The sequence below is a fragment of the Bombus vosnesenskii genome, unplaced genomic scaffold (assembly GCF_011952255.1).
Source record: "Bombus vosnesenskii isolate JDL3184/JDL3185 unplaced genomic scaffold, Bvos_JDL3184-5_v1.1 scf7180000013272, whole genome shotgun sequence".
Taxonomy (NCBI): domain Eukaryota; kingdom Metazoa; phylum Arthropoda; class Insecta; order Hymenoptera; family Apidae; genus Bombus; species Bombus vosnesenskii.
Genome location: NW_022882930.1, coordinates 4840402 through 4859817, shown reverse-complemented (window position 1 = coordinate 4859817; position 19416 = coordinate 4840402). Strand labels below are relative to the sequence as shown.

The following is a 19416-nucleotide window of genomic DNA, read 5'->3' as shown; positions in this document are numbered from 1 at the left end:
AAAAAATCCTTCAGTGTGGAATTTTATCGTCAACGGGCTTCACATTATTATTACAACCAGATATCTTCAATTCCGACCTTATTTGACGACCCGGAATCATTGAATTTGATACTTGCTGGCTCCAAGAACAGCCTTCTCCTGCGAAAAAACGTCGTGAGAACGAATCGAAGGAATTTCTTGGGGAAGTTACAGATCTCGTTTCGTTTCAATGAAGATTATCACTCACAGATTATCGTTATCAGTAATCGAGCAGCTTGTTAATAACACAGGAAGTAGATTGTAACGGCTGACATGTAAACTGTCTTTCGATTTCGAAGAAATCAATATTGGTAATGATCCTGAAGATTTTGGACTGGACTTGGATTGGTAATGGAATGAATTTAAAATGAATTGAATTATCATTATAAAAATTAGTAATTTTATAAAAACAAATATAATGTTTATCTTCCTTTAGTCATCGAATTCGTACAAAAATAATAGTAATGATAACAATGTCATCCTTAAAGTTGCTATAATTATTAATATATTAATAGTTGATGAAAATAACTGGTATTCTTAGAATTTGAATTACCTGAATTAACTAACGTTTCATTGTAATTAGACGCGAATTAAGATGAGATACGTTAATGCCATGGAATATCAAGACGCTTTGTTCATACTTCCGATAAGAGAATTTCTTAAGAATCTCTAGAACATATTCGCAACATCTGTGTATCATATCATATCTTGTAAGTGTCATCACTGGTGCATTTCGTTCCACCATCGTCATCCAAATTCCGTTCTCATAAATTAATATCTTTCTATCGATCTTATCTTTGTGACTCAAATATTACAATTATACATATAGGAAATATTCGCAAGAAAATTGATTAATTCTCTTTGTGAAGAAAATGATCATATTATTCTTTATGCCGATTTAGGGAAACAGAATGTGGAACAGTTTCACGTTACATTCTTAATAATGATGTTATCAGAAATTCCAGCAGTCACGGTCCTAATTAATCATCGTGTTCCAAGTATGTAATTGAGCCGATTCGTGTAGGAAGATGACAAAATTCGAGATATCTGGATCAATTTACGACTGATGAGCCGAAGCGTGTCGTTCGTGGCCTGCCAATTATTTAATCCGCCCTTTCTCCTCGTTTAGTAACTGCCTACTCGCTGTTTCCATGGCTTTCTTACACACTGGTCACGAGATCTGAATCACGAGAAAAGAAAATTCAATTATGGAGAGCAATTTAGAACGTGACGAAGGAAAAATGATAAAAAGAAGATTCAATATACACACATGTTTTATACTTCATTGGGGAACGACCTCTACTTCCTGCATTAACGAAGTATTACATATGTGATGTATTACATGCAATAATCGCATTAATTGTTTTCTCACACATGCAACGAAATTGTTATTAATTAGCTGCCGTTTAAACCTCCCCCGGAGGTGATGTGAATCGAATCCAGCAGAGATGACAAGAAACTCTGATTACGATTTCGTCGATCGACGCCATTGCATTAATCCGGAGTAGCGAAACTACTCGCTAAATATAGCGGAGAAATATGTGCAATACAAAGAAAGAAATGTTCTACCATCTAAAAATTCTCAGACCTTCGTACGAAACGCCAGTTTGTTTTTTATTCGTCATTCGCACTCATACGCATGTTTCGTAATTATTTTCTCTACACTCTAATTTTATTTCTATTCTCTTGTCATTGACATTTAAGTTTCATTATGATTCTGTGTATCATGTTTTCCATATCTTGGAATTATTTTATATGGAAAAACAAGAACTGAAATGAAGTTTAAATCATATTTTTTAATTTTTCATAAGATCAGAGTATTTATACATTTAATTGTAATAATCTGATATCTTTTAAGCAAGATTCTAATCATTGAGGAAATCTTTATATTTAGAAACACAACTCTGGATGACTGATTGTGCTACTTAATATTCGTTATATTTATGTTCTGCATTGATATTCAGCTGGTTGTTATCGTTTGTGAAATCATAGTACTCTGAATAAATTTTAGTTTATTAATGCTTCTTATCCTAAAATTTGGAAATATTTACATTAAAAATGCGAAATGTAGTAACAAGAATAAGGATATATTTGTAAGTCACTTTTTAATATTTCTATGAATCGTACAGATACTTACTTGACATCGAGTTATCACAATTCAATATGCCGTAGAAGTAGAAGCGGACGATAGTGAAATATTGCTTAAAGACGACATCGACTTGTATGAAAAAATCGAATACAATATTTGTAGAATAGTGTATGATTGAAAATATGAACTCGTAAGAGTAAAATAAATAAGAAACCACTTGCTTGTCTGCGTCGTAAATGCACTTTAGAGGATCAAGACCTAAGAAAAAGAATATTGTATCCGTATTCTGTATTTGTATTTGTATTTGTATTTCTTTATATTGTATCTGTATTTCTGTTGATACCTAAATTTTCTCAATTTTATCAAAACTTAGTGAGATAAAACAAATTATTAAAGCACAAATATGGAATCAAGAAAAAAAGAACTACGAAAGTTTGTTAAGTAATAGGGATTTAATTCAGTATCCTAGAAAGGACCTGCGGATCGAGGGTCTGCTTTCAAACCAAGAATCCAGGTCGCTCAAATGCGAAAGCAGGATCTATTATCCTTGAAAACGAGTTCCGGCATCAGCCCAGAATTCAATATAACGTGTTCCCTCAAAGCTTTCTATATCCTCCAAACAATCCTTTCTAAGCGTAACCTTATCTTTATCTTATATTGCAACAACGTGACAGATAAGGAACGATAAAATTTTACCAAAGGGTCGCGATTTCTTATCTTCGGTATAAATATAGTGTTACCCATGCCCAACTATAACAAATATAACATACATTGAAAACAATTGCGAATCGCTCATGTTTTAATATATCCTATAGAGTTAAATGAAGTTACCGTACGATATCATTGTTAGTCATTCTTTGCACGTGTTTACCGAGAAGGAATGAGAGAGCTCGACGAAAGCAAAAGAAAGAATTAGTCATAGTGTCTTGCCAAGCGAATGTTGGCACCACTCAGGCCCAACAGCCGCCAAACCGGTCGAGTGGAGTCGTCGTAACTCCTAACTCGTAACGCTCGGAGACGCTTTCGGGTACAAGCTGAGTAGGTAAACAAAAGATGCTACGGAACAGCGTCGTCCACGTTCAGGTCTGCAGAGGGTGAGCCTCTTCCAGCGACAATACGCGAGTGAATTGATTCGCGAAATAATTGATCTCACCTGTGGCTCTCGCGATCGCTGGAGAATCGACAAGAAAAAATGTCACACAGGTAAGGAACACATTCTTTGCTTTCTTATGTATCCATACGATAGAGTATCTTCTTTTTCTTTTCTCATTTTTTCAATTCAGTCGAATTTCTGTGAAATAGTGAATTGTATATTGTCAAGTGTTGAGATAATTTTTTGGGATAAATATTTGTTCATTTTTAGAATGAACAAAAACGTATCTTATTCTGAAGATAATAAAGAAACTAAAGTTGTAAGATTTAAATAAGAAATATCGGTGCTGTATAACAGGGAGTATGGAGGTGAAACGATCGTGGAGTTTAATTCGTAAACGACATACGTGCCAAAAAAATAAAAAATAATTTTTTTAGCGAGGGAGAATGTAAATTACATATAAATACTAATAATAAATACTATACTATTCATAGTATATCATAAATGTTGTAAGTATTAGAATAATTTATTTCAACTCTTAAATTTATCGTAAACAGAAGCTCTAAAATGAAGAGTCAATCTTAAACAAACATATCTCTTATTTATACGCTATCTAAAATCTCCACTCCTAACACTTACAACATTTACCGTTTCTTCTATTGTTTTTCTTCGTTTCTATCGCTGACACATCTGCGTACACATGACGTGAATACAAGTTAGCAGAGTTGGATTGAATGACGAATGAATGACTTTATATATATTTCTCCATTTTTTAAATTCGTTTAATCAGTGTCAAAGCCTTTCAATAAATATACGCGCGCAAAAAAATCGTTCTAATAATACACGTGCTGTCTTTTCTATCTTTGTTATTATCTTGTAGTTATTTCCAATGATCTCGTTGCAACATTCAAGTATATGTATGTTTACGATTATCGAATAGGAAAAAAATAGAAAAGATTTATCATCCGTATTATCAATTATCGATGTGTGACAATTATCTCTTCTTTTCCTTTTTCCTTTTTTAACGAAGTGAGTGAAAAATAATAGCACGTTACTTTATTTAGTAAAAAATGAGAGTACAAATTAATTATACTTAATTTTTAAATTAAATATTAATATTAAACATGATTTTTCTATATAAAAAATACTAAATACTAAATAAATTAAATAAAATAAATTACTATTATCAATAATTACCATTCTTTTTCCTCCTTCAACGATGTGAGTGAAAAATATTAGCTTGATTTTGACTTATCGGAAGAAAAGTAAGATTATAAGCTAATGACAATTTTGTTTTCAAATAAAGTGTTACTATCAAATTATGTGATGTTTCAGGTCATTTGTGATATGATATATATATATAATATTCAAACTAGTCCATAACGCGTTTTTCTGCGATTAATCGATACAGTGTCGGCGATCGATGGCAACTAAAATCACAATGGAACACGTTCAAGATGACATCGATCTGCAGGTTGATCGAAATCGATCGAAAAACGCGGCAAATTTAATTGAATGGAACGTTGACATGAAAGTTACCGTGTCTAACGTGAAAAAGTCAAAGATGTTCCAAAGATTCCGCACCATCGTTATATTTTTTGTAGCGATTATCTTCGCTATTATACTGTCTCATTTAAGGAAGGAAGTGCGTGCCTTGCAAATACAAGTAAACTAATAAAACAAATTTTTATTCTCTCATTTATACACAAATTAATATTAGAGTAAATTTTTTTTTATTAGATTAGCAATTATAATACAATTCTATGAGCTAATTTGTTGACATCTACAGCATCACTTATGACGTGATGAGTAGACTGTGGATTTTTATGCAAATTCATATATTTGAGAATATAATTAGAAAAGTAGAATTTCGATAGAAAATTTGTTTACTTACCAAGTATTATAGAAAATACTATACTTCGGATACTTTATTTTTTCATATAACATGCATTCTGTGGAATTCTGCACTTTCAAATATTCTATAAATGCATTAAGACCCGTACTCTAATGATGAGAACTCATCCATGAGGGGTCTTCTTTAACCACCAATTAAATTTATTGAAACAATCTTTTTTTATTATTTTCAGGTGCAATCTTTAAATGTAAATTTATTGTTACTAACGTCCAAATACGATAGGATAAATCGAAGTGTAAATCGAGCCTGGATACAAAGGTCCGAAAGGCTCCTCGAAAATAAAAAGCTTCACGATGTAAGAATACTATTACAAGGAGCATCGTCGATATCTAAAGCCAGCGAAATTAGTGAAGTTCGAAATAGTAGAATCTATGGAAATCCTTATACTTACAATGTTATAATTCCATATATAAATTCAATGAAGAATTCTAAAGACATGTATATGTCACGTGATAACGCGTATGGTACAAATAATGGAAATAATATTGCAACTTCCAAGCTATTTATGAAGTTAAAGAGTAACGAAGATAACATGAGTAATAGTAATTTACGTATCGAAAGAGCGGCACTAACGCTACAAGAACGGAACTTAACTGAAGAAGAAATACGTGAAAAAATCTATAATAACGTGAATGATGATTACTATAGTGATGATGATGACTTAGATTTCTGGAGAGAACCCCGTTCAGGAAGATCAAGAAGAGCGGAGGGAAGAGGTAAAAAACGAGGAAAGAACAAAAGGCGGCCCAAACGCAGTCACAGGCGATTGGGTATTTAGTATTATTTAGTTAGCATGCGATTCTTTAATTCAAAGAGATACATTGTATCTAGAAAATCTCAATATAACAATAATCTTTTTTTGTTTGGTAAGATACTAAAGTAATAGAAATTAATTAAATGTTGCAAGAGCTATAAAGCCTAAATTTAAATCCTATATAACGCGGTTGCGAATTTCTGTGTGAACTGTTAATTCTGCTTGCTTAGTATTCTATTTCGTTAAATATAAAAAGGTAAACAATGAATGTTTGTTTAGGACCCTTGGTAGCAACGTTTGTGGGAGCAGTTCCTGAGCAACATATTACAGATACAGGTATGTAGAACTATTACTACATATATTATATATTTAATTAAATCCTTATATAGTATGATATTTGATATCTTCTAGTTTACATCGGTCCATGGGTCAAAAGTACTAAAAACAATACTCAATATAATTTAAATAAATTCCATCTGGTAGAAGACAAGAAATCTATAGAAATTACAGCAACTGGTTTGTACATGATTTCCGCACAGGTAAAAAACCGCATGTGTTATTATCTGGTATTCAAAATCAATTTACAGTTGTACTAAATGTTTTCACAATTTTCATTTCACTTTTAGATTTTCTATTTTGGAGAACCAACAAACTATTCGTATTGGATACTACTAAGTTCAGAAGGTAAATCCACTACACAAAAACTTGTGAAATGTTCCACAGCCTCTTCTACATCGGCCACAGAAGTATCCTGTTATACAAGTGTAATAACTCCATTGCAAAGAGGCGACAGAGTTCACATTCAGCAACAGGAGAGAGATAGGTATGTAATTAATTTAAAGATAGGATTATCTTTTCTTATAAAGTATTTAAATATTTTTTAGATTAATAAATATGCGGGAGGGACATAGTTATATACAACTAGTACTTCTATCTAATAATGTCTGTAAGAAACGTTTACAATAACGAAGCGTGTAATAATTAAAAGATGTGCCATAAATAACGCAAAAGAAATCTATTCTTTTAAATGTGATCCTAAATTTCGATTTAAAGAGAAGTAAGAAAGAAAAATCAAACAAGGATCAAGTTCACGAGTTTCTCGTGCAACTGATTCTTTCGTTTTAAGGATACATGTAAAATTTTTTTTATGTTACTCTTATTTTTGTTACTTTTTTAATATAATGTAAGTTTAAATTTTATACGATATTGAATGTTAGAAATACATAATGCATAAGGACCATACGGAAAAATAATGTTGAAATTTATTCTTTATAAAATAGTTATATAGCTCAAGTTAGTTCACATATGTATGTATGCTGATATTATACTTTTTTACACTCGTTTTAATTTTTAAGAAATCGAAGATATGATGTTACGTTTTAAGAGTCACACCATGTAACTACAGTTTTATACCGGAAAATCGCCTTATTGTTAAACAATCATTTTGAAAGATTACAAAAATAAAGAATCCAATTGTAATTTATAACGAATTTATACATTTTTTATTATATTTTATAAATAAACAATATATATATAAACAATGTACTAGAAACGGCGAAACATATCGCATGTAATTAAAACATCAAATTGTTTATGCCATCTGCATAAATTGTAAGTTTTTATTTGTAAAAAAATATGTATTCTTTTATCATGTGACGTATTATTACAATCAATTATTATAAACTTACAAATCTCAAAAATTCAGTCTTTTGATAACTTATGTGAAAAGTACGATATTTCGTCCGTGCCATCTTACAATACTCGCCAATGTAAAATACAAAAAAGCACTGGAGTCTTCTTGGACGTTGATGCCAGTCATGTGGCAGATGTTGCTTGGCTCATTGAATTGGTAGTACGACCATCTGTGACAGCATAGTCGTTATCAACCTAAAGAAATTAATAATAAAAAATTAGAAAGTGGTAGATAACACAGAAGTATTGAAATCTTACAAATATACCTATTATTAACGCATTTATATTTAGTATTCGAATTGTTATTATTTCATTATCAATTTAAATCATAGAAACATATGTTCTGAGACTCCTTTTTCATAAATATTCGGTACATTCCTTCCCTGCTTTTTCATTTTCATTTTATGTTAACGTCACAATAAATCATACTTGGTTCTTGTGAAGTAATGTATTCTTTAAAAGAATTTTCAATTCGTACCTTTCGATTGTTACCTTATCGTCATTATCGTGATTAAAAAATATGCTGCAGGTATCGTACGTATAAAGCGGTTCAACGTTCATGAAATAAGAATTTTTGATGTATGTGTATCGTATCGATTATCTAAATTGTATCTTCTTTATTTTTTAAGGGCAGTATGTATGAAATTACCTTACGTATTTTGAAGTTCCACTTTACACTCGATAAATGCAGATCTAATTATTATTATTATCCTTGCTAACATTTGCTTTGTAATAAATTTGTAGACTGGCTTTTTTTTTTATAAAAAACGGATAGATTTATTTTACTCACCTGAATTTGAGTTGAGGTTTACTCGAGCATTTGTCTTTTAATATATACGATCGTAATACATGTTAGCATAAATTTAATTCGATACTCTTGTTGCTTGCTTTTCCATTGATAGTTTTTGTTTGTTTGTTTATTTCTATATACTATTTGCGTTTTTCTTTTTTTTTTCGTTTAAACATTTTTCGTTCTCTTTCTCTATATCATATATATATTATGTACAAGATGCAACTAAGTCTTTACGTGTGGTAACTTGGAAAACAATAGATTGAAGTGATGCTGACTATTTACATTGAAAAAGAATTGCAACAATATTTTGAATGAAAAAAATGAGGTGCACCACAAAGAAGATCAAACGCTATTTATTACAGGTCAATCGCTTAGAAAAATCAAACAAAGACATTCTAATTAATGAAAGATACTATATGATATACTCTAACAGAAAAAACAATACTTTCTAAGTTTCGTTTATGTGATACCTGATGCCATCGGACATTAATAACATTTATCATATCAGTCGTCATTTATTCATATAATATCGTATTGCTATTTGAATTGGTATTCTCCTTGCTGGTAACAGAGGGAAGGTACTCTCTCTTTCTTTCATTCTGTTCCCTAAGTATCTCAGGTTGTTGTTACGCCTGTGAAATAAACTCAGTTTTTGTCAATTTTTTTGTTATATGTCTAGAACTGTCCATTAATACTGTTATTATATATAGATATATATATATTGATAATATACTTCATTTTGAATATAAAATATCCTTTGAATAAACTATATACAATAAAATAAAAAAGAATAATAATTCCATTCAGTTTTTTCATGTACAAAAAATTTGCTTTTCAAAAGATTATTGATTTTAACAAAAGTTTCATACCTACGTTATGTTATAAGAATACACTGCATTCTTTTCAGTTGAACTACTATTTTTAATGTATATGTGGTTTTCTAAGGCAGTTGCTGGTTTCCCCCTTTTCATTGGTAAATGTTCTTTGTAATTCAGTCCATATAGTCTTTCATATTAAAGGTGAGGAAATAATAAACGTGAAAAATATTACTGATTATTTTTTATGGTTCTTTGTTTCAAAGTTTCTTTTCATTTTGGTTGTTATTACTCTAGTTCTTACAATATTAAATTGATTCACTATCACTATACCAGTGACATGCGATGATAACTTTTAACATAGTTTAGACAATTTCATTGCAATTTATAATAATAAACAGAATATAAAACCACATCACCTGCCCTATATAATTACTCTATATTTTAATATACACAATTGGTTGGGACAAATGTTTCGTACTCATATACATCGAGCCTTGAATAGATACATTGTTTCTTGATTCCATATAAATATTTATCTTTTTTCTTTTAATTATTAATATGTCGTTTTGATTGTCTCTGCCGGTGTGACATTTCAATATACAATTACTACTTATATAACTATTAAAACAAACTCCTAAAATTATAGTTAAATTTTCTAACATTTTTCATTTGATATTTCAAAAACAAAAAAATTTTTTTGTCACCTCTAAGCAGAGCATTTTACACATAATTCACACAAAAATTGAGCTCCATAAATTAAAAATATATGTAGGTATATGTGTATATACGAAATGAAATGTCGCAACAGTAAGACTGATTCATTATATTATAAATTTGTTACCTGTAGAAATATTGTCAGAATGAAAAATTCACATTATTAAACGCATAAAACAGGGGCGGTATATTTTGATACAAGATTCTTTTTCATCACTTCATAGTTAAATGTAAAACAAAATACACCATAATATACAATTGTTTTCTTTCTTTTTTCTTCACGCAGAATGATAAGATATTCATTTGTCCACACCTAATATTCTGTTAATGTTATTGAGCTTTATGTGTTTCTGTGTTCACAATGATCAACCAATTAATGACTTTACAAATAAGGTAAATATTTTTATCCTTAATAATTACAATTTTATATTTTAGAATCGCAGGTTGATTTTTAAGATAAAGAAAAAGGAAAATGAACTGTACATCAACTAAACTTAATCCTAAAACTATATTGTTAGCCAAGTATGACAAAAGTAGAATGCTATACTATTAAGTCAAGTATAAAACGCTCATGTTACTTATACTTCCTTTTTTAAATTGTAATTAAACAATCGTTTGCACTTAATGCGCAATTTAATGAGCTTCCCATGCGCGCGACAAAGATAGAAAATCACATTCATTTAAATCCTTTTCTATCGTTTTACTTTCTTCATTTCAATGTAAAAGTCTCTTCTCGACGAATTATTAATTACAGAACAGTTCATGACAAATGATATTTGTCCAACTTTTTCACGCGCTAGGAACGATTTCTTTGTTTTTTTAAATTTGGAAAAGAAATAATATCTAAATGTGTAAAATTAAATAGTTGCATGTGTAATTTAATAACGTCGCTGAGACTGGGCGTTTTGGTAACCAGCACTGCCACCTGTAAACAACCATAGCTCCTCCGTTCAATCATCTTTTTAAGTATACAGTTTTGTTTTTTTAAATCTGATTCTGTACTTAATTTTATATTATATACAACATTAATCGTCATATAAAATTGAGGAATATGCATATATTATTTGCCTACTTTCGTCGGGGGCATCTTTCACTTTTTTTTATCACTACTATTCATTATGTTAACTCTGTTTTAAATTGTACAAAAAACAAATCGCACAGTATCTGCACTTGCCACTTCGTTTGATAGTTATTATTTATTACCGAAATTATGATTTATCGTTATATTCGTATCTGTTTCTAGAAATGTATAAAAAACAATCCTGCCCTATAATCTTTTACTTCCTCAAATTAATATTAATCCATTTTAAATTTATTTATATGAATTGAAAAATTCACAATGGAACTTCGTTTTCAGTGTCTTTCAAGTATTCGGTTTATTTAACAAATATGATCGTTTTCTTAACGGTATGTTTAAACTCGGTTCTAAGTATTTTGTACTTTATTAAACATTGCCTTTCAGAAATTAAAAAGCTCGTCTGAATTGTATATTGTACTTACCATAATCTTGTTTTCCGTATACACCATCTTGACTCGAGTAATCTGCAAGTATAATAAATATGAATTACAAATTGCTGATTAACGATACTGCTTTGAGTAATGTAGATGTGACTCAGACGAGAAAAATCTGTAACTCATTAAATTTAAAGGTTCAACTATTTACCTACGTCAAAATGAATTTCGTAAATTATTAAGATCTTTTTGTTCAGGTACAGTATCATTCTGGAATGAAGAATAGCAGGAGGCAGTGTTGGAGTGCTGGTATCCAGATGAAAATATTCATAATATCCACATTTTTCTTCACCTTACCAATTTCTATTCTCACTTTCTTTTTAATAGGAGTAGTTATGAAACGCAACTCTTGATTTCAAACAACAAGTTTAAGGAAAAAAGTGAAACCAAATCTATTCTTATGTAACAAAAAAAGGAAAAAAGAAAAAAGAAGAAAATTAAAACAAAAAGAGAAATTTCAGTTTCTTTATAATTAAACGTTTCTCGTCTGAATCGATTGATATTTGAGCATAACAAGTGCTAATAATTAAAAACTAAGGACAAGGCATTATCGATTACTGATTTCCCCTCCTTCATTCGTTCTCTTTTCTTCAGATGAAACAGAGGAGAAGATAAATACGTGTTGTAAAATGTGGTGTCCAACGGAAAAAACTAACCATAAAGTTGCGTCGAGTAACCACCCCTGTTGCTCATAGAAGTGGCATTAGAAGTTCGGTCATCGTAAGGGTTAACAGTGGCATAACCTGCACCCCCACCCCCTGCTGCCACTGCCTCCTGCTGGTAATTGGCTGTGCACGCAGTATATTACATTAATTACACCATCACGTTAACAGGAATATTGCCCTCTATCTCATTTGCGTAACAGACTTTTAGTTGTTCTGTTCTTCAACTTCAATGAAAATATTTAAGCTATAAAACAATTCATGTCATACTATCATATATACTAACCTGATGGTGGTGCTTTGCCATAGCTATAAGGATCACCAGCACTGAAAGCTCCTGTAGCTGGTACAGTCGGGGCTCCACCGTACCTACTATCAGTAGCTGCTGAAGGTGGATATCCCTGAAGAAAATTATATACATTATTTAGAAATTCCCCACTCCTCTTAATTTTGAATGTATAATATGAGTTAGCTTACAGCTGTTTGACCATAATCTGGCGGTTGCTGATAACTCTCGTAACTTTGATATGAAGATTGAGGATAATTTTGCGATCCGTAACCACCACCGTATCCTACCGCCTGTTGCTGTTGTGGTTGCTGTTGTCCTCCACCATAAGCATTACTGGCACCTCCTCCATATCCACCTTGACTGTCCCAACAATATTTCGATAAAAAAATAATAAAATCGTACACTTTTACTAGAACAACATTTTCTGAGCTAATTAAAAATAATAATTACCTCGGTGGTTGAGTTGCATAACCATTCGCAGATTGTGAAGATGGCTGATCAAATCTTGGCCTTTTTGAAGGTCCGCTCGAACCTGGTGGTCCACCTCCTCTTTTCGATGGGCCACCGCCACCTCGTCCACTACCTCCTCTACTCCCACGATCTCCAAAACCTCTACCACCTGGACCACCTCTACCAGATCCTCCCCTGAAAATATATAAAAGTTGAGTTATATGGTTTTTTGTACGTATAACTTTAAATTCAAAATAAATTAAATATTTTACCTAGATCCCCCTCTGCTGCCTCTATCCATTCCCCGTCCACGGAAATTACTACTACCACCACGATTGTCACCTCTACCAAAATCACCTCTTCCTCTACCTCGGAAACCACTGCTTCCACCTCCCCTACTGCCACCACGTGGTGGTCCTCCCATTCCTGGTGGTGGTGGTCCACCACCTCCTGGACCACTAGACATTCCTGGTTCTGGTGGACCTCTGATATAACAGTATAAATACATTTAAAAAAAAAATACAATAAGGTAATTAAATGAAAAATAACTTCATATATAAATACCCAGGAGGAAAATGTCCACCGCGGCCACCTCTTCCAGGAGGACCACCTCTGCCTCTCATTCCAGGTGGTCCACCTCTCATTCCACCTCCAGGTCCACTAGCTCGGCCACCTCTCATCATACCACCTCCTCTAGGAGGGCCACCCCTATTGAACATCAAAAACATAATAGAATGTTACAATTTATTTAAAAAGTAAATTAAAGAATATAAATACATCATGTTATATGTCTCATAAAAGCAAAAGAGTATAAGTCAGAATCATTAGTTCTGCAAAGTAACACTTCTAATATTTCAGATGCAATGCAAGATCAAATGTTAAATTTTGCATATACTATTAGAACCTTAGGTAAAAATGTAAGAAAAAAGGGAAATTGACTTGTATTATTAGAATCACAAGCAAAAGACAGCAAGAGTATCTGTTTTGTTTAACATTTGACTTATACCCTTTTAATTGCCCATCAGAGATATAATATATCCATAGAAGTTTCCTATAATATGTTTTTAAATAGTTTCATGTATTACAATATTTGAGCCTTATGGAAGCCACACTGATCAATTCCATAAATTAGGAAATATAAGGAGAATATAATACTGAAACATTACTTTGTAATATTAACGTTGAAATTGAGAAATTTGGAGGAAAAATTTAGAAATTAGATAGTGAGAGGTTCATTCACAGGTTATATACATTTCATATAAGTAAAGTTGATAGCAAATATATACACACGTACCTTCCCCTGTCTCCAAAACCTCCGCGTCCTCTCATAGGGCCGCCTGGTCCACCACGTCCTCCACGAAATCCACCTCTACTGGTTGGCGCACCTTCCATTTAACAGTATATCTAAAATTGAGTAATTGAGTAAAATTCAGTAAAATTTCTCCATAAGCGACAGTCTTCATTGATTACACTATAGACGCTACTCAATATTTTCAATATGAGTCACGAGGTTTTTTTCAATCACAACGATTTCTCTAATATATAGAAAGTGGTAAATAAATTGTAAAAAAAATTCTAATAAAATGCACGTTACATTTCTACTAAAAATATACTTACATTTCACTTATCGTTAAAGAATCCGTTCATAGATGATAAACGCGCCAACCTTAGACAAGCCAATAACGAAAATGGATGCCGGTTGCCGGAAAAAGAAGCATCGACCACTCCACTGCAATACTATTGTACTGACATTACCGGATATCCTTTTCATTACGATGCGTTCTTATGTAGAATCTTATGTTAAGAATTTCACTGAAGAAAATATTTAATTTAACTTGAATTTAATTCAATTTGACATAAATATAAATTTTTATTCTTATAATCTTTATTTAAAATTTTTGTCATTAATTTTCTCTTTTTTAGAATAGTAAATGTAAAATTTCAAGATTATTATACGTAATTATTGAACATTTTAAATGTCATATTCTATTTATGTTGTTATATATTATGTTGTTTTATATTCAATAACTTTTCAATGTGCCTTTTAAAATTAATAACAAATTTGTTATTTAATTTTTATATTAATGAATTTATTATTTATGATAATTAATCCATATTTAAAATATGTTTAATTATTCGAAAGAAAATCTTAAAGTTAAGTAGAATATTAAATATTTTTGTTAAAGAAAAATGAACAGCAATCAATTTTATAGAAACATAATTTAACGTTACTATAGGTATAGTAACAAGTACCCATGTACAGTTGGTCATGTGCTCAGGAAACGCGGGATTGGTTAAAGTATTGAGATTTAAATATTGAAATCCGTTGCTTGTCTTCCGCATGACAAAAACAGGAAAATTTGTATTTGAGAAGGAAGTTATCGCTGAGTATATTTTTTTAGTGGAACGTACAACTAACGTGAGCATTATTAATCAGAACACGACGTTTCTTGTAATATACTGCACGATCCAGCGAAAAAGATAGTACAAAATGTCAAAAGATGAGAAAGAATGCGTTATTCCTGACGTGATATACGACGTAAACTCGGGAAAAAGTTATATCAAGGGACGATTTTTTGGAAAAGTTAGTAATATCTTCCTACAGTAAATCTTTCTATTTTTTGTCTTGGAAATTTCATAATAATTAAACATTTTTAACTTTGGGATTTTTCTAATCAGACAATTTTTCGTTCAGTATGTGCTAACTGTTAGTATGTGTTACTTTCTTCCACAAGTTTTGTGAAATTCTTGGTAAAATATGTAGTATAATTAACCAACAATTTTATTATTCTTATTTTATTATATATTAACATTAATTTTATTAACTGCATAAAACAAATTTTTGGATGATTTTGGTTTAAATTTGCTGTATTATATAAAATTGTGTAACATAATAAGTTACTGTATCATACATTTTTGTATGTCCTTTATGCTTTACAATTTTAGTCCTTTTACTTAGTATTTTTCTATATTTTATACATTTTTTTATTGTAGGGTGGTTTTGCAAAATGTTACGAAATCAGAGAATCAAAGTCACATCGTGTATTTGCTGGGAAAATTGTGCCAAAATCACAAATCACAAAGAGCAATCATAGAGAAAAAATGACGCAAGAGATTTCAATTCATCAAACTTTGAACCATAAAAATATTGTTGGCTTTTATGGTTTTTTTGACGATCCACAGAATGTATATATAATTTTGGAGCTGTGCAGAAAAAGGGTAAATATTCTATATAAGATAAATATAAGGACAAACATATAAATAATCTATTTATTAGACTTTTTTCAAAATGAAATGACAATTGTACTTTTTAGTCAATGATGGAATTACATAAACGTAGAAAAGCACTAACAGAATGTGAAACGAGATATTATATGAAGCAAATTTTAGATGGTGTAAATTACTTGCACCAAAATAAAATAATTCACAGAGATCTAAAATTAGGTAACTTGTTTTTAAGCGATGATCTGCAGGTTAAGATCGGTGATTTTGGTTTGGCTACCAGACTAGAGCATGAAGGAGAACGTAAAAAGTAACTGTTTTGTTTCTTTTAGTATATATCTTAACATTTAATGTAATAGAAAAATTAACTTTGATTTCATTAATAGAACACTGTGTGGAACACCTAATTATATAGCACCAGAAATTTTAACTAAAGTTGGACATTCTTATGAAGTTGACATATGGAGCATTGGATGCATTATGTACACTTTACTTGTGGGAAAACCTCCATTTGAAACATCGAGTTTAAGGGAAACCTACGCTAGAATAAAACAAGTCCAATACAAAATTCCTAATTATATTGGTACAGTTGCGATGAGCATGATCTCTAATATGTTACAAGGAAATCCATCCAAACGCCCTTCCATAACAAAATTAATTAAAGATCCATTTTTTTCTTCTGGTAAGTAACATCAAGTTTTGTCAAAATTATAAATCATTGTCATTATATGTATGAAATATTTTTCACTGATAATCTATTCAATATTGTTATAGGTTTTATGCCACATAGTTTACCACTGTCATGTTTAACAATGGCACCACGCTTAGACCTGCTGGAAATGCATAATCAACGTAAGCCATTATCTGAAATGAATACTAATGTAGGAGGAGAGGGACAAGACTTCGTATTCCGTGTACCTAACAGTCCGGCGCGTAAAACGAAGCCTGCGGATGCAATAAACGAAGTCCAAAAACTGAATCTTGATATTAAAAAGATGCTTCAGACATTGAGAGAGCAGTTGAGTGCTGTATTAAAGTCTAAACCATGTAGAGAGACAACTTCGTCAACAGGTACCGTCATCCAGGGATTAAATATTATTATCACGTTTTGCATGGAAATTATCGTTTATACTGACAGAAATTATTTCCTGATGCAGAATATTCAAGACCCTATCAGATATTTATGGAAATCTCAGGCACGAATCACATCTCCCTTTCATTTTCCTATACATTAAAATTAACATTTATTTAAATAATGAAAATATTGTATAAAATAATTGGTCTAATAATTGACAAATATATTTTATGTAATTCGTTCTGTATATATACATGTTTAACTGTATAGATGAAATGACTGACCCTGCTGCGCAACCTGTACTTTGGATAAGCAAATGGGTTGATTACTCGGATAAATATGGATTCGGATACCAACTTTCTGATGATGGTGTGGGTGTAATGTTCAACGATGGGACTCGTTTAATAATGCTGGCTAATTGTTTCAATATCCACTATATAAATCGCGAAGGAGATGAATTGTATTACACAGTCAGAGAATATCCCTCTGAATTAGATAAGAAAATGAGGCTAATGAACTTCTTCTTAAAGTACATGAAAGAACATTTGATGAAAGCTGGAAGCTCTGTTGCTGTGAAACCATGCGATGCGATGTCTAGGATACCTTATATGCATCAGTGGTTTAGGACACAGAGTGCTGTAGTTATGCAATTGACTAATGGAACAGTACAGGTAAGTAACTAAACATTTTAAGTCATATCTCTGTTTAAGTTTCGAATTTTCGAATATAATACAAAATATTTAATTTATAACATTTCACTTTCAGATAAATTTCCTAGACCATACAAAAATTATTATGTGTCCATTAATGGCAGCTGTTACGTATATAGACACAGAGAAAAATTTCAAAACTTATAGATTCCAAACTATACAAGAAAACGGATGTTGTAAAGGTTTGGCTAAAAATTTAGCGTACGCCTACGAAAAGCTTCTATTAATGTTATCGAATCCCCAAACTCGATAATCATAGCTTGAAGCCAATCGATTTAGGGAATGAACAATTCTGATACACAGTATATTTTAGAACTACTATGTCCTTCTTTTTTAGTAAAGATAATGTCTTCATATTTAGCGATTAACAAATACGACTAATTAGTTATTTTATTTTTATTTTATTTTATAGAAATATATTGAAATTTTGCTAGGTGTTTATATTATAACATCCAAACAAAACATATACAGATCATGCAAACAACTTATCTATTAGGGGATTTTTTCTTATAGCTAAAGTAAGCCTTCGTAATTTTTATATTAATGTGGACAATTAAATTATGGTTATAGTCCTTTTTGTAATAATTTGTATTTTGACAATTTTATGAATGAACAAACATTTAAATTTAAGTATTTTGCCACGATATTCGTTACTCCATATACGTACCAAGAATAATAAAACATTAGCTGGTCAATATTGTTTTGATGGAGTAGTGCAATTTAACATTTGTCTATTTTTATAATGTGGAAGGAAAAATGAATGGCCTAATCTTCAGTGATATTCCAAGTCATACATATTCCAACAACAAATCTTTTTCACCCCATTTTCATCAGACCAAAGTTAGGTCTACTGATGTGTGTATAGAGTGTGTCTGCGCGTCTTGCACACCATTGAAAACGTATTGAAATGTCTGATTCTCTTGATTTTGCAAGAGCAACGTACAAATTATTTTTTAATTGTAAAATTTGGGTGCGGCACTTAAGGAATTGTAAAATGAAATGTGAAATAGAATGTCAGAATGAATAACAATATTTATATAAGACTTAAATTCATATTCTAAATATTACTTTAACAAGATATATGGAAATAAGAAAGGAACGAATATATACAAATGTACATACATGCATACAAACATCTCATGGCACTATACCCAATACATATCATATAAGCATTTATTGTATTAAATAATAAATTATATCGATAGTATTATTTTTGTAAGTAGCTTATGACATCGTTTTGAAAATAAAATAAAGTGTTTCCATTCTTAAACTTGTTGAATTTCAAATTTCGCAGCCGTCAATTAAAATTAAAACAGGTCTGAATTAGGTTAGGCTAGATAATATCCTTACACATGTAAGTATATATGTACATACACACACTTTTTATAATTTTTATTACAACTGTATAGATTTATCTCTATTGCAAATTTTCAATTAAAAATTGTAATGAAAATAAAAATTGAAATCTTTCAGGTTCCATAATATATATATTAATATTTAAATAAAAAATATAAAAAAGTAAATTTCTGGATAAAATCAAAATGAGGTTGAAATGCTTAAAATCTACCATCTATTTTAAAGGAAAATATTACATAATAGAAAGGATATTT

At 30.7% G+C, this 19416-nt stretch overlaps 3 protein-coding genes and 1 long non-coding RNA gene across 10 annotated transcripts; 3 read left to right on the top strand and 1 right to left on the bottom strand.

Moving 5' to 3' along the window:
- The first annotated feature begins 2854 nt into the window (after positions 1-2854).
- Positions 2855-8762, top strand: LOC117231317. Of its 2 annotated transcripts, none has more exons than XM_033489666.1 (7): positions 2855-3310; positions 4536-4866; positions 5288-5831; positions 6149-6205; positions 6281-6408; positions 6496-6692; positions 6754-8762. In XM_033489666.1, the coding sequence occupies exons 2-7, from the start codon at positions 4624-4626 to the stop codon at positions 6833-6835; spliced, it is 1251 nt and encodes a 416-aa protein (XP_033345557.1). In that variant the 5' UTR covers positions 2855-3310; positions 4536-4623; the 3' UTR covers positions 6836-8762. The 2 variants fall into 2 exon arrangements, with proteins under 2 accessions (XP_033345557.1, XP_033345556.1); XM_033489665.1 differs by having other exon boundaries at positions 5288-5885.
- LOC117231318 (glycine-rich protein DOT1-like) lies at positions 7457-14545 on the bottom strand. Of its 6 annotated transcripts, XM_033489667.1 has the most exons (10): positions 14417-14545; positions 14094-14203; positions 13364-13507; positions 13072-13284; positions 12800-12994; positions 12538-12718; positions 12347-12461; positions 12055-12186; positions 11387-11428; positions 9408-10811 (listed from the first exon to the last, which is right to left on the bottom strand). In XM_033489667.1, exons 2-10 carry the CDS (start codon positions 14189-14191, stop codon positions 10765-10767), a joined length of 1167 nt encoding a protein of 388 aa, XP_033345558.1. In that variant the 5' UTR covers positions 14192-14203; positions 14417-14545; the 3' UTR covers positions 9408-10764. The 6 variants fall into 6 exon arrangements, with proteins under 6 accessions (XP_033345560.1, XP_033345563.1, XP_033345558.1 ...); XM_033489669.1 differs by lacking the exons at positions 9408-10811; positions 14417-14545 and adding an exon at positions 7457-7756 and having other exon boundaries at positions 14094-14191; XM_033489668.1 differs by lacking the exon at positions 14417-14545 and having other exon boundaries at positions 12538-12709; positions 14094-14191.
- LOC117231320 lies at positions 10399-12042 on the top strand. Its single transcript, XR_004492939.1, has 2 exons — positions 10399-10444; positions 11993-12042. It is a non-coding gene; the product is annotated as an uncharacterized LOC117231320 (long non-coding RNA).
- Positions 14546-15073: 528 nt separating the features above from the next.
- Positions 15074-19076, top strand: LOC117231316 (serine/threonine-protein kinase polo). Its single transcript, XM_033489664.1, has 7 exons — positions 15074-15383; positions 15794-16018; positions 16114-16331; positions 16408-16703; positions 16796-17092; positions 17367-17767; positions 17862-19076. Exons 1-7 carry the CDS (start codon positions 15291-15293, stop codon positions 18057-18059), a joined length of 1728 nt encoding a protein of 575 aa, XP_033345555.1. The 5' UTR covers positions 15074-15290; the 3' UTR covers positions 18060-19076.
- Positions 19077-19416: the final 340 nt, after the last annotated feature.

What these genes read in the sequence shown, in the direction of transcription:
- LOC117231317 (XM_033489665.1), top strand. Translation starts at nt 4,624, where the DNA reads ATGGCAACTAAAATCACAATGGAACACGTTCAAGATGACATCGATCTG. An exon ending in ACGCAGTCACAGGCGATTGG is followed by an intron (nt 5,886 to 6,148) that starts GTATTTAGTATT and finishes ATGTTTGTTTAG; the next exon opens with GACCCTTGGTAGCAACGTTT. An exon ending in CAGCAACAGGAGAGAGATAG is followed by an intron (nt 6,693 to 6,753) that starts GTATGTAATTAA and finishes AATATTTTTTAG; the next exon opens with ATTAATAAATATGCGGGAGG.
- LOC117231318 (XM_033489667.1), bottom strand. Translation starts at nt 14,191, where the DNA reads ATGGAAGGTGCGCCAACCAGTAGAGGTGGATTTCGTGGAGGACGTGGT. An exon ending in GGTTTTGGAGACAGGGGAAG is followed by an intron (nt 13,508 to 14,093) that starts GTACGTGTGTAT and finishes GATGTTCAATAG; the next exon opens with GGGTGGCCCTCCTAGAGGAG. An exon ending in TTACTCGACGCAACTTTATG is followed by an intron (nt 11,429 to 12,054) that starts GTTAGTTTTTTC and finishes TTATACTTGCAG; the next exon opens with ATTACTCGAGTCAAGATGGT.
- LOC117231316 (XM_033489664.1), top strand. Translation starts at nt 15,291, where the DNA reads ATGTCAAAAGATGAGAAAGAATGCGTTATTCCTGACGTGATATACGAC. An exon ending in AGGGACGATTTTTTGGAAAA is followed by an intron (nt 15,384 to 15,793) that starts GTTAGTAATATC and finishes TTTTTATTGTAG; the next exon opens with GGTGGTTTTGCAAAATGTTA. An exon ending in AGATCCATTTTTTTCTTCTG is followed by an intron (nt 16,704 to 16,795) that starts GTAAGTAACATC and finishes ATATTGTTATAG; the next exon opens with GTTTTATGCCACATAGTTTA.